The following is a 25,493-nucleotide window of genomic DNA, read 5'->3' as shown; positions in this document are numbered from 1 at the left end:
CATGGATAAATGTTTTTTGTTTCTTTTAAATGATAATAATATTCAATATTTTATTATTCGGTTGGTGATATAAAACTATTTTTCTTCTTTTAGTTGAGTCTTGACGAGTTAAGTCGTAGCATGTTGTAGGGTGGGTGTTCATAACCTCAAAGAGCAAAACCGAGCAGTCAATTATCTGGGCATGGTCGTTGGACGGAAGGTGAATGATACATGAACCCTATGACATAAAAGAACTAAGAAAGTTAGACATTGAAATATAAATAATTGATGCGAAAGAAGGTGAATGATACATGAACCCTTCGATAAAAGAACTAAGTTGACATTGAAATATTAATCATTGGAGTGAAAATGTGAATTTTATTCGTCTAAATTAGTTCAAAAAGAGAGCGCCTAGTAACCGAAAACAGATTTATGAGTTGCCTTATCCTTGATCTTAAATGACTCTTCATAAGTCGCAGCTTAGTAACAAAATCTAAGGTAACATTGACGTTAACCTCATTCCATGCATTACGAAACGTTGCCTCAAAGTCGGATCTTTCAAACCATGAAGCAAACACCTTGAAGATAGATGGGCCAAAATCAACCTTGAAACAACATAATTGGAGAATGATTAGAATAACCTTTGCATTCTGACTATAATTATATGTTTATGCTTTAAGAATCGTTGATATCCAACACTGGTGCCTTGTTAAAAGTTGGTGCAAAAATGTTAAGTTTATAAATCTAAATTAGTTCAAAGAGATCATACCCAATATGACAAATAAAAAGAAGGGGCTAGGACACTAGGAGATCGCCTCCTAACACTTTGTATCCACTTTCATTAGACAGCCAGCAGCCCCACAAAAAAATAAAAATGAATGCACCAGCCGGGAATCGAACCCGGGTCTGTACCGTGGCAGGGTACTATTCTACCACTAGACCACTGGTGCCTTGCTGTTTATAATATACACCAAATTTTTTATCCCACGCTTTTATAAACGATTCATGACAAATGAATATGCGTACTTACATTGGTTGGACCATCGATAGTTGGCTTTTAGGGTTTGTTTTCGCAGCAGTTGGCCATGGATGATAGCATCCACTAACGGGTAAAATTCTTTAACTCTCCCTCATATATTTACCATTCAAGTAATTCTTTATCAGTTTCATTTACTGATTTCACTTTTAATTAATCTACTAATTGTGATTTGTTTTGCAATTTGTGATGGCAACTGGAAATCCATCAGTAACAAGAAAGAAGAGAAAGAAGTTTTCATTCCAGAATTCTCATGTATGAGTTATATACACATAAAACTCTGATTTGTTTGTTAAATGTACATTATTGTTGTTGATTTGGCTGGGGTAATTAATTCTAATGTAATGATGGTAAATAGATTAAACTCTAAATTACCAAGAAAAAGAATTGCAGCAATGTAAGTAACAAAACTCAATCTCATAAGGAGCATAAGTTGCATATGAGCAAGGGCGGAGTTACTTGGGGGCAGGGTGGAGCGCCCGCCCAAGTCGTTTTTGAAATTTTAGTAGAAAAATTTTCGATTTTTCGACTTTGGCCCGAAGTGGATTTTTTTTGCCCCAAAACATATATATTTTGACCAAAAACTTTCAAATTTTGCCCAAAATTCTTCAAAATTTGCCCCAAAACTTTCAAATTTGTCCACTAACCTTCAAATTTTGCCCAAAAAATTGCGAAGTTTTTAATTTTTTTTCCGCCTTCAATGAAAAAAAAATCATGCTTCCGCCACTGCGTATGAGGGAGGTAAAATGTAGACAATCATTTCTCTATCCTAGAATAAAGAGAAGTCATTTCTCCATCAGAATGAAACACCCAAGAGTAGAGAAGGTCCCCCTCTCAATGTTCTATGGATAGAGAGGTTGCTTCCTAATGGACCTCCGAAAATAAGTAGGTTTAAAAAAAAAAAAATGAGACGTCATGAAAATGAAAAATCAAATTTCCATGAGTTTTAAACCTGCCTGAAGTTCAATTTAGTCTTTAAGCGGCAGTCATGACGCCAATAAATCGCTTGTTGTTGACTCGATTAATAGAGCCATACAAGAAAACGAATTGCTAATTATAAAAAACGTCAAGTTCGTTAACATACTTTTGAGTCCAGGTCCAAAGAAAGGGGTGTGAAGGAACAAAGTATCTATTTTTTTTATCCTTGTTCAAATGTCCGGAAACTGTGATTAAAGAGTTGGAAACAATTCGAAGCTCTTTCTTTTGGGGTATTCAAGAAGGTGAAAAGAAAATACATTGGGTGAAATAGGAAAATGTTATGGCAAATTATGATAAAGGAGGTTTGGAGATTGGGAGTTTAAAAGGATTCAATATTTCTTTGATATTCAAATGGATATGGCGGTTTAACTTGAATTTTAATGGCATTTGGGTCAATGTGGTTGCTGCAATACATGGAAGAGATGGATGTTTAGATGGCCAAAATGGGCAGAAACTTGGCATTTGGTCCAATATGGTCAAACACTATGTTGCAGCTCAAAATTCCGGACTTATTCCATTTCATCCGATAAGGGTTAAAATGGGTAATGGGTCCAAGACTAAAATGTGGAAAGATACTTGGTTGGGTAATGAACCTTTATGCTCTCGTTTTAACAGAATTTTTCATTTAGATGTTGATCCGGACTGTTTTGTTGCGGATAGAAGAAGTAATAATTCATGGTTATGACATTGGAATAGAGAGCAACTAGGTGGTAGGAATGATTCTGTTTTGGTCGAATTACATCAGCTTGTAGATGCAGTTTCATTTTCAAATACAGAAGACAAAAAATATTGTTTTTAAGTCTTCATTCGGGATATTCGGTGTCTAATACAAGGAGGTTAATAGATGATGATCTCTTACCATCGTTATAATCAAGTACGAGGTGGAGTAAGTCGATTCCTAAAAAGGTAAATATTTTCTTATGGTGTTTATCTATTAATTGATTGCCTGCGAGATGGAACCTTGTTAAACGTGGTGTAGAGATTAAGGATAAAAGTTGTCCTCATTGTACTTGCCATATTATGTTTACATGTTTACTTGCAAAAGAAGTTTGGAGAAAGATATCTATTTGGACACGAGTCGATACTAGCATGTTTGAATCTTGGACATCATGGGTGACTTGGTATGATCAATGGCAAACTAGTGGGTCTATAAAAACCGAATGAATGTAATTGTGGTGGCTTTACTTTGGGTTCTATGGTGATTTCGCAATGATGTCATTTTTATGGATAATAGGGTGAAGAAGGCGGATTTATTTGATTCTATTCGTGATGTATCTTATTTTTGGTTATCGAGTCAATGTAAAGATATATTTTCTTGGAACAATTGGCTTATAAAACCGTTGTAACTGTTGTTTTTGTGTTTTTCTTCTAGTTTCTTGCTAGAAGCCGTTAATAAAGTTGCCGTTCTAAAAAAAGTATGTATCACTTTAATACGACGATCATCTGAAATTCCAAAGCGTTCTAGACAATCCGATTTCAAAGGAAGGATTTTGACAGCTTATGTTGCTGATAATGCTAAAAACGAACATATATTTCATAGCATTATCCCTCAAGAAAGACAAGCTTTTAGTTGCAATTGTTCTATTTACAAGTAATATTCGTTTAAATAATAAAAGGAGAAGACAAAAGACAGATTCGACGACTTGAAGACGCAAACGACCAAAAAGCTCAAAAGTACAAAGTACAATCAAAGTGGTTCAAATTATTGATGAGAAACATTTAAAAGTTACAAGAGTACGAGCCGCAAAAAGCAAAGTACAAGATATTAAATAATATGCAAGGACGTTCGAAAATCCGGAACGGGGACCAGATTCAACTCTCAACGCTCGACGCAACGGACTAAAAATTACAAGTCAACTATGCACATGAATATAATATAATATATAATTAATTCTTAAAAATTATATATATATGTATTATATTATATATTAAAACCGTCGGCAAGAAGAAAACAAGCAAATGTGAGCTGTCCCAGGGGGCCATGCGATCGTATGGCCTGGCAGTTATAAACACATGCGATCGCATGGTGAACAGTATCAGCTGACATCCTATAAATTTCGCGTGTTTTGGTCGAATGTAAAATATCTTTTTCTATCCTCTCTATCTCTCTGATATATATATATATATATATATATATATATATATATATATATATATATATATATATATATATATATATATATATATATATATATATATATATATATATATATATATATATATATATATATATAATATTTTAATTTTAATTTTAATTTAAGATTAATAATAATAAGGGTATGTTAGCGAATGTTGTAAGTGTGTAAGTCGAAATTCTGTCCGTGTAAAGCTACGCTATTATTAATCATTGTAAGTTATGTTCAACCTTTTTAAATTAATGTCTCGTAGCTAAGTTATTATTATGCTTATTTAAATTGAAGTAATCGTGATGTTGGGCTAAAATATTAAAGACGGGGTAATTGGGCTTTGTACCATAATTGGGGTTTGAACAAAAGAACGACACTTGTGAAAATTAGACTATGGGCTATTAATGGGCTTTATATTTGTTTAATTGAATGATAGTTCGTTAATTTAATATAAAGATTTACAATTTGACGTACCTATAAATAACCATATACACTCGATCAGACACGATGAGAGGGATATTTATAAGTACTAATAATCGTTCATTTAACCGGACACGGAAATGGATTAATAGTCAATGGACTTATTAAAACAGGGGTGAATTATATACAAGGAAAATTGGTGTAATTATAGTTTAAATCCCAATTATTTGGAATATTTGACTTCAGATATAAGGATAATTTGACGAGGACACTCGCACTTTATATTTATGACTGATGGACTGTTATGGACAAAAACCAGATGGACATATCGAATAATTCAGGACAAAGGACAATTAACCCATGGTAATAAATTAAAATCAACACGTCAAACATCATGATTACGGAAGTTTAAATAAGCATAATTCCTTTATTTCATATTTCATCGCATTTTTATTTACTGTCATTTTATTTAATTGCACTTTTAATTATCGTACTTTTTAATTATCGCAATTTTATTTATTGTCATTTTATTTATCGCACTTTAATTATTGTCATTTACTTTACGCTTTAAATTAAGTTATATTTATTTTTAATATTTTACATTAGGTTTTAACTGCGACTAAAGTTTTAAAATCGACAAACCGGTCATTAAACGGTAAAAACCCCCTTTTATAATAATAATACTACTTATATATATATATATATATATATATATATATATATATATATATATACAAATATAGTTTTTAAAAATATAGCGTTAACCTTGGCTAGATCCCTGTGGAACGAACCGGACTTACTAAAAACTACACTACTGTACGATTAGGTACACTGTCTATAAGTGTTGTAGCAAGATTTAGGTATATCCACTCTATAAATAAATAAATAACTTGTGTAAAATTGTATCGTATTTAATAGTATTTCTTAATAAAAATATAACTATTTCGTATACACCTCTACGCACATCAAGTATTTTTGGCGCCGCTGCCGGGGACAAACAACGCAGAAAGCAAAAAGCTATAAAAAAAAATTATTAAGTTTTAATTTCTTTTTGTAAAAATACGTTTTAAATATAAAAAATAAAAAAAATATAAAAAGAAAAACAATAGATATATATTTTTATGAGTTGTTCAAAATATATAAATTATAAAATATTTCTATTTCTATTTTAGTTTGTAAAAATATAAATTTTTATTTATTTTATATAAATACTTTATATAAATATAAAACAGAAAATTAAAAATCAAAAATATAAATAAAAAGTATATGGGCTCAACTGTAGCGGCCCAAACTATCCGGCCTGGTAACCAGCTCCATGCGAACGCATGGAAAACGTTCACAAACCTCATGCGGTCGCATGAGGTGAAAAGACAGGCCTGGTACCTTAGTTAAATCGAATTAGGGTTTAATTTATATATAATTATTATTAATTAATTTAGATTTAGGGTTAATTAAAATAATAATTAGTTTAATTTAGTTTTATTTTTACTTTTAATTAGCTTTAATAAGTTTAATTAAATATATAAAACTAATACTTTTATATAAATAATATAAAAATAATATTTTTATAAAAAATTGTATTTTTATAACTTTAAGCTTATTTTTACATTTTGAATATTTTTATCATTAATTCATAATTTATATGTTTTTCGTTCGTACTTAGTTTTAAATATAGTTTTTGCCGTAGTTATTTTTAATTTTAGATTTTTAGGCTTTGCCGTAAAATCCCTTAAATGCTTTTTCTTTAGATTAAGATTTAGGCGCCTTAGAATTTTACGACGTCGCTTATCGCTTTAATATTTTATAAGTTTTAGTACCTTTTTAAGTTATTGCTGTTTTGGATATAGTATTTCTTTTAAGCTTTAATACTTTTAGACGCAACTTTTAATTCTTAGTTTTTAGACTTTTAAGTTTCGACGCGCTACGTTCTTTTTATTATTTTTCGATCTTTTATTTTTCGACGTTTTTCGACGCACTCTTTTTCTTTCTTATTTCTCGACGCTCTAGTTTTTAGAACATAGAATTTTCTATTTCTTTTCTAAAATTTCAAAACGGAAAATTATTTTAAGTGGTTAAATTGATAGACCTACAAAATTTTCTGGTTCGTAGTAATAGTTGGATTTGTTAGTGGCGAGTTGTGGGCTTCCGATTTAAAGGGTCCTGGCTACCTGCTGCATCTATTGGCTATTCGAAACGTGGGCAAAATCAGAAAAGTTTATTAATTTGATAACTTATATAATTTTTATCTTTTATAACTAATAGGATATTCAGTGAATGCACCGAGCAAAACGTTCACCACCTTTTATACGTTCACCACCTGTAACTCGATCAAGACATCTAGCCAATATTTTTGCAGTTGATTTTTCTTTAGAATCGTCATCCAGTCGACCAAGTACTCCAATTCAAATTTCCGATAATCCATTTTTTGAACGCGACCTCACAATTGAGAATCTGGAGGATATTCAGGGACAATTCAGAGATCATGAACAATTAATCTTTCCTCCGGAACCACCAATCATTCAAACAGAGATTGTCGAGGAACAAACCATTAAATCAGAATCCTCTAGTGATTCAGATTCAACAAATTCAATCATGGAAAATCTGGAACCTCTAAGTATGGAAGACCGAATGAGAGCTAAACGCACTGGCCAAGGTCATGCAATCACTCAACCAGGCATTAATGCGCCAGATTATGAAATCAAATGACAAATCCTACACATGGTGACTAATCAATGCCAATTTAGTGGTGCGCTGAAGAAAGATCCAAACGAACATCTTCGTACCTTTAATAGAATCTGCACTTTATTCAAAATAAGAGAAGTGGAGGATGAACAGATATATCTCATGTTATTTCCCTGGACTTTAAAGGGAGAAGTCAAAGATTGGTTAGAATCGTTACCTGAAGGGGCGATTGATACATGCGATGTTTTAGTTGAAAAATTTCTTAAACAATTCTTTCCGGCATCTAAAGCCGTGAGACTTCAAGGAGAAATTGTTACGTTCACACAAAAGCCAAATGAAACTCTATATGAGGCGTGGACAAGATTTGGAAAGTTATTAAGAGGATGTCCGCAACATGGTTTAGACACTTATCAAATAGTACAAATATTCTACCAAGGATGTGACATCACCACAATAAAAGACATAGATATAGCAGCTGGTGGTTCTATTATGAAGAAAACAGCAACTGAAGCTTACAAAATTATTGATAACACTGCTTCCCACTGAAATGTCCCATTCTTATTGATTAAAAACGTTCCATATTAATTGATTTCGTTGCGAGGTTTTGACCTCTATATGAGACGTTTTTCAAAGACTGCATTCATTTTTAAAACAAACCATAACCTTTATTTCATAAATAAAGGTTTAAAAAGCTTTACGTAGATTATCAAATAATGATAATCTAAAATATCCTGTTTACACACGACCATTACATAATGGTTTACAATACAAATATGTTACATCAAAATCAGTTTCTTGAATGCAGTTTTTACACAATATCATACAAACATGGACTCCAAATCTTGTCCTTATTTTAGTATGCAACAGCGGAAGCTCTTAGTATTCACCTGAGAATAAACATGCTTTAAACATCAACAAAAATGTTGGTGAGTTATAGGTTTAACCTATATATATCAAATCGTAACAATAGACCACAAGATTTCATATTTCAATACACATCCCATACATAGAGATAAAAATCATTCATATGGTGAACACCTGGTAACCGACATTAACAAGATGCATATATAAGAATATCCCCATCATTCCGGGACACCCTTCGGATATGATATAAATTTCGAAGTACTAAAGCATCCAATACATTGGATGGGGTTTGTTAGGCCTAATAGATCTATCTTTAGGATTCGCGTCAATTAGGGTGTCTGTTCCCTAATTCTTAGATTACCAGACTTAATAAAAAGGGGCATATTCGATTTCGATAATTCAACCATAGAATGTAGTTTCACGTACTTGTATCTATTTTGTAAATCATTTATAAAACCTGCATGTATTCTCATCCCAAAAATATTAGATTTTAAAAGTGGGACTATAACTCACTTTCACAGATTTTTACTTCGTCGGGAAGTAAGACTTGGTCACTGGTTGATTCACAAACCTATAACAATATATACATGTATATCAAAGTATGTTCAAAATATATTTACAACACTTTTAATATATTTCGATGTTTTAAGTTTATTAAGTCAACTGTCCTCGTTAGTAACCTACAACTAGTTGTCCACAGTTAGATGTACAGAAATAAATCGATAAATATTATCTTAAATCAATCCATGACCCAGTGTATACGTATCTCAGTATTGATCACAACTCAAACTATATATATTTTGGAATCAACCTCAACCCTGTATAGCTAACTCCAACATTCACATATAGAGTGTCTATGGTTGTTCCGAAATATATATAGATGTGTCGACATGATAGGTCGAAACATTGTATACGTGTCTATGGTATCTCAAGATTACATAATATACAATACAAGTTGATTAAGTTATGGTTGGAATAGATTTGTTACCAATTTTCACGTAGCTAAAATGAGAAAAATTATCCAATCTTGTTTTACCCATAACTTCTTCATTTTAAATCCGTTTTGAGTGAATCAAATTGCTATGGTTTCATATTGAACTCTATTTTATGAATCTAAACAGAAAAAGTATAGGTTTATAGTCGGAAAAATAAGTTACAAGTCATTTTTGTAAAGGTAATCATTTCAGTCGAAAGAACGACGTCTAGATGACCATTTTAGGAAACATACTTCCACTTTGAGTTTAACCATAATTTTTGGATATAGTTTCATGTTCATAATAAAAATCATTTTCCTAGAATAACAACTTTTAAATCAAAGTTTATCATAGTTTTTAATTAACTAACCCAAAACAGCCCGCGGTGTTACTACGACGGCGTAAATCCGGTTTTACGGTGTTTTTCGTGTTTCCAGGTTTTAAATCATTAAGTTAGCATATCATATAGATATAGAACATGTGTTTAGTTGATTTTAAAAGTCAAGTTAGAAGGATTAACTTTTATTTGCGAAAAAGTTTAGAATTAACTAAACTATGTTCTAGTGATTACAAGTTTAAACCTTCGAATAAGATAACTTTATATGTATGAATCGAATGATGTTATGAACATCATTACTACCTCAAGTTCCTTGGATAAACCTACTGGAAATGAGAAAAATAGATCTAGCTTCAAAGGATCCTTGGATGGCTTGAAAGTTCTTGAAGCAGAATCATGACACGAAAACAATTTCAAGTAAGATTTCCACTCGAAATAAGATTGTTATAGTTATAGAAATTGAATTAAAGTTTGAATTTAATTATTACCTTGTATTAGAAATATAACCTACTGTAAGTAACAAAGGTTTCTTGATCTTGGATGATTACTTGGAATGGATTTAGAAAACTTGGAAGTAAACTTGCAATCTTGGAAGTATTCTTGATTTTATGAAACTAGAACTTTTGAAATTTATGAAGAAAACTTAGAACTTGAAGATAGAACTTGAGAGAGATCAATTAGATGAAGAAAATTGAAGAATGAAAGTGTTTGTAGGTGTTTTTGGTCGTTGGTGTATGGATTAGATATAAAGGATATGTAATTTTGTTTTCATGTAAATAAGTCATGAATGATTACTCATATTTTTGTAATTTTGTGAGATATTTTATGCTAGTTGCCAAATGATGGTTCCCACATGTGTTAGGTGACTCACATGGGCTGCTAAGAGCTGATCATTGGAGTGTATATACCAATAGTACATACATCTAAAAGTTGTGTATTGTACGAGTATGAATACGGGTGCATACGAGTAGAATTGTTGATGAAACTGAGCGAGGATGTAATTGTAAGAATTTTTGTTAAGTAGAAGTATTTTGATAAGTGTATTGAAGTCTTTCAAAAGTGTATGAATACATATTAAAACACTACATGTATATACATTTTAACTGAGTCGTTAAGTCATCGTTAGTCGTTACATGTAAACGTTGTTTTGAAACCTTTAGGTTAATGATCTTGTTGAATGTTGTTAACCCATTGTTTATTATAACAAATGAGATGTTAAATTGTTATATTATCATGATATTATGATATATAATATATCTTAGTATGATATATATATATCTTAGTATGATATATATACAGTTAAATGTCGTTACAACGATAATCGTTACATATATGTCTCGTTTCGAAATCATTAAGTTAGTAGTCTTATTTTTACATATGTATTATATTGTTAATACACTTAATAATATATTTACTTATCATTTAACATAATTAACCAAGTGTATCAATATCTTAATATGATTCATATGTACCTAGTAAGACGTTGTTATAACGATACTCGTTATATATATCGTTTTCGAGTTTCTTAAATTAATAGTCTCATTTTTATGTATATAACTCATTGTTAAAATACCTAATGAGATACATACTTATAATAAAATCATGTTAACTATATATATAACCATATATATGTCATCGTATAGTTTTTACAAGTTTTAACGTTCGTGAATCACCGGTCAACTTGGGTGGTCAATTGTCTATATGAAACCTATTTCAATTAATCAAGTCTTAACAAGTTTGATTGCTTAACATGTTGGAAACACTTAATCATGTAAATAACAATTTCATTTCATATATATATAAACATGGAAAAGTTCGGGTCACTACAGTACCTACCCGTTAAATAAATTTCGTCCCGAAATTTTAAGCAGTTGGAGGTGTTGACGTATCTTCTGGAAATAAATGCGGGTATTTCTTCTTCATTTGATCTTCATGCTCCCAGGTGAACTCGGGTCCTCTACGAGCATTCCATCGAACCTTAACAATCGGTATCTTGTTTTGTTTAAGTCTCTTAACCTCACGATCCATTATTTCGACGAGTTCTTCAATGAATTGAAGTTTTTCATTGATTTGGATTTTGTCCAACGGAATAGTGAGATCTTCTTTAGCAAAACATTTCTTCAAATTTGAGACGTGGAAAGTGTTATGTACAGCCGAGTTGTTGAGGTAGCTCCAGTTGGTAAGCTACTGGTCCGACACGATCTATAATCTTGAATGGTCCAATGTACCTTGGATTTAGTTTCCCCCGTTTACCAAATCGAACAGCGCCTTTCCAAGGTGAAACCTTAAGACAGACCATTTCTCCAATTTCAAACTCTATATCTTTTCTTTTACTGTCCGCGTACCTCTTTTGTCGACTCTGGCGGTTTTCAATCTTTGTTGAATTTGGATGATTTTCTCGGTAGTTTCTTGTATTATCTCCGGACCCGTAATCTGTCTATCCCCCACTTCACTCCAACAAATCAGAGACCTGCACTTTCTACCATAAAGTGCTTCAAACGGCGCCATCTCAATGCTTGAATGGTAACTGTTGTTGTAGGAAAATTCTGCTAACGGTAGATGTCGATCCCAACTGTTTCTGAAATCAATAACACAAGCTCGTAGCATGTCTTCAAGCGTTTGTATCGTCCTTTCGCTCTGCCCATCAGTTTGTGGATGATAGGCAGTACTCATGTCTAGACGAGTTCCCAATGCTTGTGATGTTAAAGCAGAGGGGTATATAATACTATTAAATTTTAGCAGAAAATACTATTAAATACGATACAATTTTACACAAGATATTTATTTATTTATAGAATGGATATACTTAAACCTTGCTACAACACTTATAGGCAGTGTACCTAATCGTACAGTAGTGTAGTTTTTAGTAAGTCCGGTTCGTTCCACAGGGAGATCTTTAAGCAAAGCTCAACGCTATATTAGTTTACTTTTATAAAAATACAAATATATATATAAGTAATATTATTATTATAAAGAGGGGTTTTTACCGTTTAATGACCGGTTTGTCGATTTTAAAACTTTAGTCGCAGTTAAAACCTAATGTAAAATATAAAATAAATACAAGACTGTAAATTAAAGCGTAAAGTAAATAATGATAATGAAATTGCGAATAATAAAAATGCGATAAAAATTAAATTGCGATAATTAAAAAGTACGATAATTAAAAGTGCGATAAAATGAAATAACAATAAATAAAAGTGCGATAATTAGAAGTGCAATTAAATATAAAATAAAGGAAATTAAATATGATATAAAAGAATTATGCTTATTTAAACTTCCGTAATCATGATGTTTGACGTGTTGATTTTAGTTTTATGCCCTTGGGTTAATTGTCCTTTGTCCTGGATTATTCAATATGTCCGTCTGGTTTTTGTCCATAACAGTCCATCAGTCATAAATATAAATTGCAAGTGTCCTTGTCAAATTATTATTATACCCGAAGATAAATATTCCAACTAATTGGGGATTCGAATTGTAACAAGGTTTTAATACTTTGTTTAATGAATACACCAGGTTATCGACTGCGTGTAAACCAAGGTTTTACTACTTTGTTAACAATTACACCAATTACCCTTGAATGTAATTTCACCCCTGTTTCAATTATTCTAGTGGCTATTAATCCATTCCCGTGTCCGGTTAAATGAACGATTATTCGTACAAATAAATACCCCGCCCATCGTGTCCGATCGAGTGTATATGGTAATTTATAGGGACGCCCAATTGTAAATCTTTATATTAACATTAACAAACTTTCATTTAGTTAAACAAATATAAAGCCCATTAATAGCCCATAGTCTAGTTTCCACAAGTGTCGTTCTTTTGTCCAAACCCCAATTATGGTACAAAGCCCAATTACCCAATTTTAATAATTAGCCCAACATCATGATTACTTCGTTTTAAACAAGCATAATAATAACTTAGCTACGAGACATTAATATAAAAAGGTTGAACATAACTTACAATGATTAAAAATAGCGTAGCGTTACACGGACAGAATTTCGACTTACACCCTTACAACATTCGCTAACATACCCTTATTATTAGAATTATAATTAAAATTAAAATATAAATTATAAATATAAATATATTACGTATATATTGAGAGAGATTGAGAAAATATGGTTATTTTTTGATCAGAATTCGGGTTGATTTATAGCCAGGAATGATTTTTGGGGCTCCGCGACTCGCGGCAAAAAGCCCTTCAAACTCCGCGAGTCGCGGAGAGGTATTTTCATTTTACACCCTTGGAGTTTCTGGCTGCCGACGGTTTTAATAATATATATATATAATATATATATAATTAATATAATTAATTATATATTATATTATATTTATATACATAGTTAACTTGTAATTTTTAGTCCGTTGCGTCGAGCGTTAAGAGTTGACTCTGGTCCCGGTTCCGGTTTTTCGAACGTCCTTGCGTACAATTTAATATCTTGTACTTTGCGTTTTGAATCTTGTACTCTTGTGATTTCGAGACGTTTCTTATCAATAATTGGAACCTTTTTGATTGTCTTTTGTTCTTTTGAGCTTTTTGGTCGTTTGCGTCTTCAAATCGTCGAATCTGTCTTTTGTCTTCATCTTTTATTATTTAAACGAATATCACTTGTAAATAGAACAATTGCAACTAAAAGCTTGTCTTTCTTGAGGAATAATGCTATGAAATATATGTTCGTTTTTAGCATTATCAAATATTCCCACACTTGAGCGTTGCTTGTCCTCAAGCAATATTGTCTTGAAATACTAGAATCACTTCTTTATTCTTCACACTTTGTACATCAGTGATTTCTATACGGCGGTATAAACAATGGTAGTAACGATATGGTTTACAGTCCCACATGACTATAAAAATTTAGATCCATTAAGGAAATTGGATCTTTATGAAAACATTTGATCTTTTGAAAATTAAATCTAGTTTTTTACCCTAGATAAGTTTTCCGGAATAACCCTTTACCGGTGTTTGCAAAATATTTTTGTGGGTTTGGTGGGTTTCAGATTTGAAAATTTTAGCTCAAAACTTGCGGTTTTGTGTCACCTACTTGCTAACCTTGTATTTGGAAAGCAACACGTCCAGTTTACTTGTTCCGTATATTACCTTTCGGTAAACTACCGTCCGGTTGTAAAGGAAAGCGTTGAACAAGCAACTGTTAAGGCAATGTCCCGTGACATGCTTTTGATTATGGTCTATAACGTGTCGGACGCAATTACTATCCTTGGTAGGAGCAATAGTAAAGCTCACCCTTATAATTTGTCGGTCTGGCACAAGGTCCTGTCTTTGACCATGTTATGCAACCACCGTTCTTACGGTTGACACCCGATTTAGTTCAGGTGACCTAATGAATTCCAGGTGAATTCCTAGGATTTTACGTTCAATGGTAATGAACGCATTGAAAATAGGGTTTTCAGAAAACAAATCGGTTTATAATTTTGATCAAAATATTTTCTCGTTCAAGCTCGAGTTTAGATATCATTGAATTCCATGAGTTTGTAATTCTCAATCTTTAAGGTCAATCTCTAGGATTGAGTAATATCAGTCTTAAAAGCTGATTTTTAATCTTTAAGGAGATTATCCTTTCTGGGGATCTGATTCATTAGTCTTATCCAGCTAATTTGCACGGTGCCTCCCCATTGTACGAGATAAATCCTTCTCATGGTTAGGATAAATCTGACCACTTGGCGACCCTGTTTAATGCTGAGGTCCGTGGATTTCCTGCTGATTTTAGTGATGACTTTTCTAGATTTTTCGTCAACTTACAGCTGGTCTGAACGACAACTTCATGACATAAATCAAAAAGCGCGTGTCTTTTTCGGAAGACTTTACTTCCTTTTAGTGATGGAATTGATTCATCGTGTAGATCCATCTCTTCTTTTCTTTCATCGGGTAAAACAGTTTAGTTTAGTCCAAAGCAAAAGTATTTTCAGTTATTTGTTACAAATATATGTGGCATATGTTTAAAATAACTTGGTAAATTTTCCCACACTTGGCTTTTTATTTTTCTTTTTATCGTCCTCTATTCCATTTTAAATGAATTTTAACATTTTAGTTTGTTTCTCAATTTATGTCCTTTCCGAGGTAACAATAATTTCGGTGTTAAAACCTAGTTTTATCGTTCATAAATATGTATAAACATGATTTTAATTCATTTATTTGAAAATTTCGAAAAATTTTACTAGAATTGGGTAGTCAGTATATAAGACTAGGGCTGTTCTTTTTTATCAGAGAGCACTAGATTCTAATACAACTACTGCTTTACTAGTATTTTTAATGGTAACCAAGTGTATAAAGTAAAAGTTTTAAAATCCGAAAGAATTTAACCCCTTCCCACACTTAAGATCTTGCAATGCCCTCATTTGCAAGAAATCAGTAACAATTTAAATTATTGAGGGTGATTTTCGTGGGTTTTCTCGAGCTCTTTTTCGCAGTTTTTTTTTTCTGTGTTTTTGTGTTTTGTGTGTACAGATCGTGTGCAGCTGTTTTATTTTTTTCTGTAATTTGGTCCCTCCGCGAGTCGCGGAGGTTTTCACTTAAAACTCCGCGAGTCGCGGAGTTATTTTTTTTTTTTTTTTTTTTTTTTTTTTTTTTATAATCTTTAACTTATAAAACAATTAAGAAATTAATTTTAAAATTTTGTTTCCCTTGTTATTTAGGGCGAGGTCGTTTCGGATCGATGTCCTAGTCCGTCCCTCGACAAAATTTTAAAATTTTGTCTCTTTGTAGCGATTGTTTTAAAAGCTAAGATTTTTGGGTTTTTTAATGTTTTTGGCATACTTTAAATCAATAAGATTAAAAATAATGATAATAAAAGTTCTCGTCCCTCCCTCGGGTAAAGCAATTTCGGTTCAAAGACCTAGTCTTCAACTTACGACGAATTTTAAAAATCATATTCTTAACTTAATGAGATAAAGTAAATTTTTGTTTTTAAATTCACACAACTTAAATATAAATTTCAAAATTAAAAAATTAAAAATTAAAAATTCACACCAAACTTAAAATTTGAAATGCATAAAATTAAAATTCATATTTTAAAAATTAAAAATTCACACCAAACTTAATTTAAAAATTCATAAATTCATATCAAACTTATATTAATTTTTCAAATATTTACAATTTTAAATATATTGTTTTTATAAAGTTTACAATATTAACTTAAGATTTAAATATTAATTTTAAAAACATAGTAAAATTAAAAATCTTTTTGTCTTTTTATCCCACTTTAATCAATCAAATATTATCAAAAATATGCGCCCCTCTTTTCGGTAAAGTAATTTCGGTTCCAAGACCTAATTTAACTCATGACGAATTTTTGAAATATTTTGGGTTGATTGATTAAAGATATTTATACCTTAAGAATAAACGTTAAATTTCGCAGTGATGTAATAAATTTTTGAATGATATCAATAATTTCGGTCGCCAAACCTAATTTTATTCAATACCAATTTAATACTTTTTAGCGAACAAATTAGCGTTTATTATCAAAAGGTTAAAAATAAAAATAAAAATAAAAACTGTACAGACATACCTGTGAAATAGATTTCTTAGTTATATGATCTATTATATTCATAAGATAGTCGGTTTAATTGGTCTTCCATGGCTGCATAGGCGTAACCTCGAGCATTCATTGTCTTTTCTTCTAAACATATGAACGGTCCGTCTCTGCATAAAGTAACAAATTCGGTATTTGAATAGGTTTGATTATTTGAACATTTACCTCCATGTGACCATTTTCCGCATTTGTGACATTTTTCTAGGTGTCGTGCTCTTCTTTTCGCTGCGGATTTTGATTTTCCTTTACCAAATTGTAACTTATTATCTTCGCATCTGGATCCTTTTCTAACTCCGTCCATTCTTTCTCTGATTACTGATACTAATTCACTTGGTAGTATGTCATTATTTCTTTTAGTGATCAAAGCATGTAGCATTAGACCATGGTTTAGTTCACAGGCAGTCTTCATTTTGTAAAAACCTAAAAAAAATAAAAATTCAGAATGGGGGGAGAAGACTAGTTCTTTAGGGTCTGCTAGGGAAAGACCATACGTGTTCCATTTTCGAGAACTACACGAAAACAGACAATCTAACTCTAACAGAAATACATATTATCCTTTAAAGACTTGATTCTCCCCACACTTAGTTAGCTGTGGTGTCGAAATTGTGATTAACTTCGTTGTCGACTTCCATCGGACCCTGTATGTAATGTTTAACTCTGTGACCATTAACTTTAAATTCAATCCCATTTGAATTTATCAATTCTATCGTTCCGTATGGGAAAACTCTTTTGACTATGAATGGTCCAGACCATCTTGATTTTAATTTTCCAGGAAATAGCTTGAATCGTGAATTGAAAAGAAGAACTTTGTCTCCTTCTTTAAATTCTTTTGAACTTCTGATTCTTTTATCATGCCATTTCTTCGTTCTTTCTTTATAGATTAACGAATTTTCGTATGCTTCATGTCTTAATTCTTCTAATTCGTTTAGTTGACTTAATCGTAGACGTCCGGCTTCATGTAAATCAAGATTACATGTCTTCAAAGCCCAAAATGCTTTGTGTTCAATTTCTACTGGAAGATGACATGCTTTTCCATACACAAGTCTAAAAGGTGTGGTTCCAATTGGAGTTTTGTAGGCTGTTCTAAAAGCCCAGAGTGCATCCTCCAATTTAATGGACCATTCCTTTGGATTTGATCCTACGGTTTTCTCTAGAATACGTTTTAAAGCTCGGTTGGTGTTTTCAACTTGTCCACTTGTTTGTGGATGATATGCGGTGGAGATTTTATGAGTTACTCCATATCTTTTAAGAACTTTCTCAAGTTGATTATTACAAAAATGAGTACCCCGATCACTTATTAAAGCTTTCGGTGTTCCAAACCTTGCAAAAAGACGTTTTAAAAAGTTGACTACAACTCGTGCATCGTTAGTTGGGAGAGCTTGTGCTTCCGCCCATTTAGATACATAATCAATGGCTACGAGTATATATAAATTATTATGAGATTTTGGAAATGGACCCATAAAGTCAATACCCCAAATGTCAAATACTTCACATACTTGGATGACATTTTTTGGCATTTCATCGCGTTGACTTATTCTTCCGGCCCTTTGACATGCATCACAGTATTTGCAAAGAAAGTGTGCGTCTTTGTAAATTGTAGGCCAATAGAATCCAGCTTCATAAACTTTTCTTGCTGTTAGTTGAGGCCCATAATGCCCTCCTGTTGGTCCTGTGTGACAATGGTTTAATATTTTACTAGCTTCATCTCCAAATACACATCGGCGTATTATTCCATCGGGACAACTTTTAAACAGATGTGGATCTTCCCAGAAATAGTGTTTTATATCACTGAAGAATTTCTTTCGTCTTTGGTACGATAATCCTTTTTCAAGGAATCCACAAACTAAGTAGTTTGCATAGTCTGCAAACCATGGGATTTCTTTATAATCTATCTTCAATAGATATTCATCAGGAAAGTTGTCTTGTATGGCCGATTCATTCAGAACTTCTAATTCGGGATTTTCAAGACGAGAAAGATGATCAGCTGCGAGATTTTCTGCTCCTTTTTTATCTCGGATTTCAATATCAAACTCTTGTAAGAGTAAGATCCAACGGATTAATCTTGGTTTAGCATCTTGTTTTGAAAATAGGTATCTAAGAGCAGAATGGTCGGTATAGACCACCGTTTTTGCTAGAACGAGATATGATCGAAATTTGTCAAAAGCAAAGACAATAGCAAGGAGTTCTTTTTCAGTAGTTGTATAGTTCGTTTGTGCTCCTTGTAATGTCTTACTAGCATAATATATAGGTTGAAATCGTTTTTCAATCCTTTGTCCTAAAACGGCTCCCATTGCAAAATCACTTGCATCGCACATTAGTTCAAATGGTAGATTCCAATTTGGTGTTATCATGATCGGTGCATTAGTGAGTTTTTCTTTAAGAATATTAAAAGATTTGATACACTCATCTGAAAAGATGAATGGCGCATCCTTTTCTAGGAGTTTATTCATAGGAGTGGCAATTTTAGAAAAATCTTTTATGAAACGTCGGTAAAAACCGGCATGCCCTAGAAAACTCCTAACTCCTCTAACATTGGTGGGATGTGGAAGTTTAGCAATTACATCTACTTTAGCTCTATCCACTTCAATTCCTTCTTTTGAAATTTTATGTCCAAGAACGATGCCTTCTTTAACCATGAAATGGCATTTCTCCCAATTAAGTACTAGATTTGATTTTTCGCATCTAATTAGCATTCGTTCCAGATTAACTAGACATGATTTAAATGTATCACCGAAGACTGAAAAGTCATCCATGAATACTTCCATGCATTCTTCTATCATGTCGTGAAAAATCGCCATCATACACCTTTGAAAGGTTGCAGGGGCGTTGCAAAGTCCAAATGGCATTCTTTTGTAAGCAAAAGTACCATAAGGGCACGTGAATGTGGTTTTCTCTTGATCTTCGGGTGCTATTGGAATTTGAAAATATCCGGAAAATCCATCTAGAAAACAATAGTAACTATTTCCGGCTAATCTTTCCAACATTTGATCTATGAAAGGTAAGGGAAAGTGATCTTTTCTGGTGGCGTCATTTAATTTTCTATAATCAATACATACACGCCATCCTGTTATAGTCCTAGTAGGAATAAGCTCATTTTTCTCATTTGTAATGACAGTCATGCCACCCTTCTTAGGCACGCATTGAACTGGGCTTACCCATGGACTATCAGAAATTGGATATATCAAACCTGCATCTAGCAGTTTAATAATCTCTTTCTTAACTACATCTTGCATATTAGGATTTAGTCTTCGTTGGCGTTGCACATACGTTTTATGACCTTCTTCCATAAGGATTTTATGTGTGCAATACGAAGGACTTATTCCTTTAATATCATGAATTTTCCATGCAATGGCTGGTTTATGAGCTTTCAACACAGAAATGAGTTGTGATTTCTCATTTTCAGTAAGAGAAGACGATATTATTACAGGTAATTCAGATTTACCATGTAAATAAGCGTATTCCAAATGGTTTGGAAGTGGCTTTAACTCTAATTTCGGAGGTTCTTCTATCGATGATTTATATCGATATCTGTCTTCTTCTTTTAGCATTTGAATTTCTTCTGTTGTTGGTTCATATCCATTAGCTATAAGTGTAGCTAACATTTCAGCTTCATCAATTGGTTCATTACCTTCTCCTAAAGAACATTCTCCTGTTCCTTGTAATTCTGGAAATTCTTCTAATAATTCTGCATGTGCATCTATAGTTTGAATATAATAACATGTATCATCTGCAGATTGTGGTTGTTGCATGGCTCTATCCACTGAAAAGGTAACACTCTCATCCTCTATACTTAGGGTCAGTTTCTTACCGAACACGTCTATCATTGCTTTAGCCGTGTTTAAGAATGGTCTTCCTAATATGAGAGGAACTTGAGAATCTTCTTCCATGTCCAAAACAACAAAATCTACTGGGAATACTAAAGTACCAACTTTAACTAGCATGTTCTCCATTATCCCTCTAGGATATTTTATTGATCTATCGGCTAGTTGTATGCTTATTCTGGTTGGTTTCAATTCTCCAAGGTCTAGTTTAGCGTATAGTGAATACGGCATTAGATTTATACTAGCACCTAAATCTGCTAATGCTTCTATTGAACTAAGACTACCCAGAAAACATGGAATTGTGAAACTTCCTGGATCAGATAGTTTTTCTGGTATCTTATTCAACAGCACTGCTGAACAATTAGCATTCATAGTAACAGCCGAGAGTTCTTCCATTTTCTTTCTATTCGTGATTAGATCTTTCAAGAATTTAGCATATCTTGGCATTCCTGAAATTACATCAATGAAAGGAAGATTTACATTTATCTGTTTAAACATATCCAAGAATTTGGATTGCTCGGCTTCAAGTTTTTCTTTCTTCATTTTACTCGGGTAAGGAAGTGGTGGTTGGTATGGTTTAACATAAGGTTTATCCTTAACTGTGTTATCTTCATTAACCTTTTCAACTACCGGTTCTTTTTCCTTATCTTGATCAGGTTGTGGTTCTTGTGGAGTAGGAATAGTTTCATCAGAAGTTACAGGTATTTCAGGTGGTTTAAGTGTTGTACCACTTCTTGTGGTAATAGCTTTAGCTGTTTCATTCCGGGGGTTAGCATTTGTATCGCTTGGTAAACTTCCCGGTTTTCTTTCACCTATTAACCTTGCTAGGTTACTTACTTCTTGTTCCAGATTTTGAATAGAAGCTTGTTGATTTCTAAATGCTTGAGCATTTTGTTCATTGGTTTGTTTTTGAGATGTGAAAAACTGCGTTTGAGTTTCAACTAGCTTCGTCATCATATCTTCTAAATTCGGCTTTTTATCATCGGTTTGTTGTGGTGGTTTGTTTTGAAAATTCGGTCTTTGCTGATTGTAAGTATTATTGGATACTTGTTGATTGCTAGGACCTTGTTGGTTGTTGTATGGAATATTTCGGTTATAATTCTGGTTTTGATTGTAAATCGGTCTTGGCGGTTGATAATTATTCTGATAATTATTTCCAGGCCTTTGGTTTATGTATGAAATATTCTCTCTTTGTTCCATTGTTAATTCAATACTGAGACAATCTTTTGTCAAATGTGGTCCTCCACACTGCTCACAACTAATTCGTATAGCATGAATATCCTTAGTCATCTTTTCCATTCGTCTCTCGAAAGCATCTATCTTTGCGGAAATGGAATCTAAGTCATGGCTAGAATCGGCTCTAGCTGCTTTAGATGATCTAATGATATCTTTTTCTTGGTGCCACTCATGCGAGTGGGAAGCAGTGTTATCAATAATTTTGTAAGCATCAGTTTCGGTTTTCTTCATAATCGAACCACCAGCTGCTATATCTATGTCTTTTCTTGTAGTGATGTCGCATCCTCGGTAGAATATTTGTACTATTTGACAGGTGTCTAAACCATGTTGCGGACATCCTCTTAATAACTTTCTATATCTTGTCCACGCCTCATATAGAGTTTCATTTGGCTTCTGTGTGAACATAACAATTTCTGCTTGAAGTCTTACGGCTTTAGATGCAGGAAAAAATTGTTTAAGAAATTTGTCAATTAAAACATCCCATGTATCAATCGCCCCTTCAGGTAACGATTCCAACCAATCTTTGGCTTCTCCCTTTAAAGTCCAGGGAAATAACATGAGATATATCTGTTCATCCTCCACTTCTCGGATTTTGAATAGTGTGCAGATCCTATTAAAGGTACGTAGATGTTCATTTGGATCTTCCTTCGGCGCACCACTAAATTGGCATTGATTAGTTACCATGTGTAGAATTTGTCCTTTGATTTCATAATCTGGCGCATTAATGTCTGGATGAGTAATTGCGTGACCTTGGCCAGTGCGTTTAGCTCTCATTCGGTCTTCCATACTTAAAGGTTCCAGATTCTCCATAATTGAATTTGTTGACTCGGTATCACTAGATGGTTCTGATTTAATAGTTCGTTCCTCAACAATCTCTGTTTGAATGATTGGTGGTTCCGGAGGAAAGTTTAATGGTTCAGGATCTACGAACCGTTCCTGAATATTTTCTGGATTCTCAATTGTGAGGTTTGTTTCAAAAACTGGATTATCGGAAATTTGAACTGAAGTACTTGGTCGACTGGATGACGATTCTAAAGAAAAATCAACGGCGGTTATATTTGTTAAACGATGTCTTGATCTAGTTACAGGTGGTGAACGTACAAAAGGTGATGAACGTCTTGCTCGGTGCATTCACAGAATATCCTATTAGTTTTTAAAAGGAAAGAAAAATTATAATAAGTTATCCAATCAATAGACTTTTCTGATTTTGCCCACGTTTCGAATAGCCAAAAGATGCAGCAGAGGGGCAGGATTCGTTTGGTCTCAATATAATTGAGGACTGTTTGGCTCCAATAACCCGGTCCACGTACAAATCCAACTATTACTACGAACCAGAAAATTTTGATGTCTATCAATTTAACCACTTAAAATAAATTTTCGTAATTTTAAGAAATTTAGATAAGAAGTAGAATAAAATTCTAAGTCCTAAAAACTAGAATAGCGAGAAATAAGAGAGAAAAAGATTGCGCGTCGAAAAATGTCGAAAAAGAAAAAAAATGGTTGAAAAATAAAAGGTGACGGAAAAATAAAAGAAACTTATCAAAACTTAAAAATACTTAACTAATTTAACCTTATTACTACAACTAACTTAAAATTATAATCGCAAATTGAAATTACTAATTGGAATGATAATTGATACATAGTAAAAGGTCTAAAAATATTAAAGCTTACAGGAAAAACTAAATCCCAAATGGAAATAACTTAAAAAGAAACTAAAACTTAAAAAGGCGTCGCAAAATTCTAAAGCACCTAAATCTTAGTCTAAAGAAAAAGCACTTAAGGAATTCTACAGCAAAGCCTAAAAATCTAGGAGTAAAAATAACTATAGCAAAAACTAAGTTTAAAATTAAATATGAGCTAAAAAATACAAATATTACGCTACAACGATTAAAAAGGTACAAAATATAAAAATATACAAAAAGTTGTAAAAAGTACAATTTTTATAAAAAATATTATTTTTATGTTATTTATTTAATAAAACTACAAATAATACAATTTTAATAAAACTAATTAAACAAAATACATATATAAAGTAAAAAAGTAAAAAAAAAACTAAAATTAATAATAATAATAATAATAATTAAGTTAAATAATAATAATAATAATTAAAACTCCGTAATTAATGCAACTTTAGGGTTTTGTCCGTGTGTCAGTAACCCTCCGCGAGTCGCGGCAAATAAAGAGGAAAACCCCGCGAGTCGCGGGGTTCAGAAAAACAGTTGACAGGTTTCACTTTTTACGCGTTTTTCTTTATTTTTTTTTTTATTTTCTTTTTTCTGTTTTTAGTTTAAATAAACGATTTTTAATAAAATTTATAAATTAAAATAAAGATAAAGAAACTTATAAAACTTAAATATTTAACAAAATCTTAAAAATGCTTATATTTTTGTTTTTCTTTTTATATTTTTCAATAATTAAAACGTATTTTTACAAAAACGAATTTTAATAAAAGTAACTAAAAATCTTTTTTTTTTTTTTTTATATTAGCGTTGCGCTTCCGGCTTTTAAGATGTTCCCCGGCAGCGGCGCCAAAAATACTTGATGTTAAAGCAGAGGGGTATATAATACTATTAAATTTTAGCAGAAAATACTATTAAATACGATACAATTTTACACAAGATATTTATTTATTTATAGAATGGATATACTTAAACCTTGCTACAACACTTATAGGCAGTGTACCTAATCGTACAGTAGTGTAGTTTTTAGTAAGTCCGGTTCGTTCCACAGGGAGATCTTTAAGCAAAGCTCAACGCTATATTAGTTTACTTTTATAAAAATACAAATATATATATAAGTAATATTATTATTATAAAGAGGGGTTTTTACCGTTTAATGACCGGTTTGTCGATTTTAAAACTTTAGTCGCAGTTAAAACCTAATGTAAAATATAAAATAAATACAAGACTGTAAATTAAAGCGTAAAGTAAATAATGATAATGAAATTGCGAATAATAAAAATGCGATAAAAATTAAATTGCGATAATTAAAAAGTACGATAATTAAAAGTGCGATAAAATGAAATAACAATAAATAAAAGTGCGATAATTAGAAGTGCAATTAAATATAAAATAAAGGAAATTAAATATGATATAAAAGAATTATGCTTATTTAAACTTCCGTAATCATGATGTTTGACGTGTTGATTTTAGTTTTATGCCCTTGGGTTAATTGTCCTTTGTCCTGGATTATTCAATATGTCCGTCTGGTTTTTGTCCATAACAGTCCATCAGTCATAAATATAAATTGCAAGTGTCCTTGTCAAATTATTATTATACCCGAAGATAAATATTCCAACTAATTGGGGATTCGAATTGTAACAAGGTTTTAATACTTTGTTTAATGAATACACCAGGTTATCGACTGCGTGTAAACCAAGGTTTTACTACTTTGTTAACAATTACACCAATTACCCTTGAATGTAATTTCACCCCTGTTTCAATTATTCTAGTGGCTATTAATCCATTCCCGTGTCCGGTTAAATGAACGATTA

General features: G+C 32.1%; 1 protein-coding gene and 1 non-coding gene across 2 annotated transcripts; one reads left to right on the top strand and one right to left on the bottom strand.

The window, feature by feature from the left end:
* Window positions 1–858: 858 nt before the first annotated feature.
* Window positions 859–929, bottom strand: TRNAG-GCC (transfer RNA glycine (anticodon GCC)). Its single transcript has one exon. It is a non-coding gene; the product is annotated as a tRNA-Gly (tRNA).
* Window positions 930–2,273: 1,344 nt separating this feature from the next.
* On the top strand, window positions 2,274–2,678 carry LOC139903876 (uncharacterized). Its single transcript, XM_071885831.1, has one exon. It carries the CDS (start codon window positions 2,274–2,276, stop codon window positions 2,676–2,678), a length of 405 nt encoding a protein of 134 aa, XP_071741932.1.
* The last annotated feature ends 22,815 nt before the right edge of the window (window positions 2,679–25,493 follow it).

The sequence above is a fragment of the Rutidosis leptorrhynchoides genome, chromosome 1 (genome assembly GCF_046630445.1).
Source record: "Rutidosis leptorrhynchoides isolate AG116_Rl617_1_P2 chromosome 1, CSIRO_AGI_Rlap_v1, whole genome shotgun sequence".
NCBI classification, from domain to species: Eukaryota; Viridiplantae; Streptophyta; class Magnoliopsida; order Asterales; family Asteraceae; genus Rutidosis; species Rutidosis leptorrhynchoides.
Note: the sequence above shows the minus strand (reverse complement) of the source record. Positions and strands in the feature narration are given on the sequence as shown.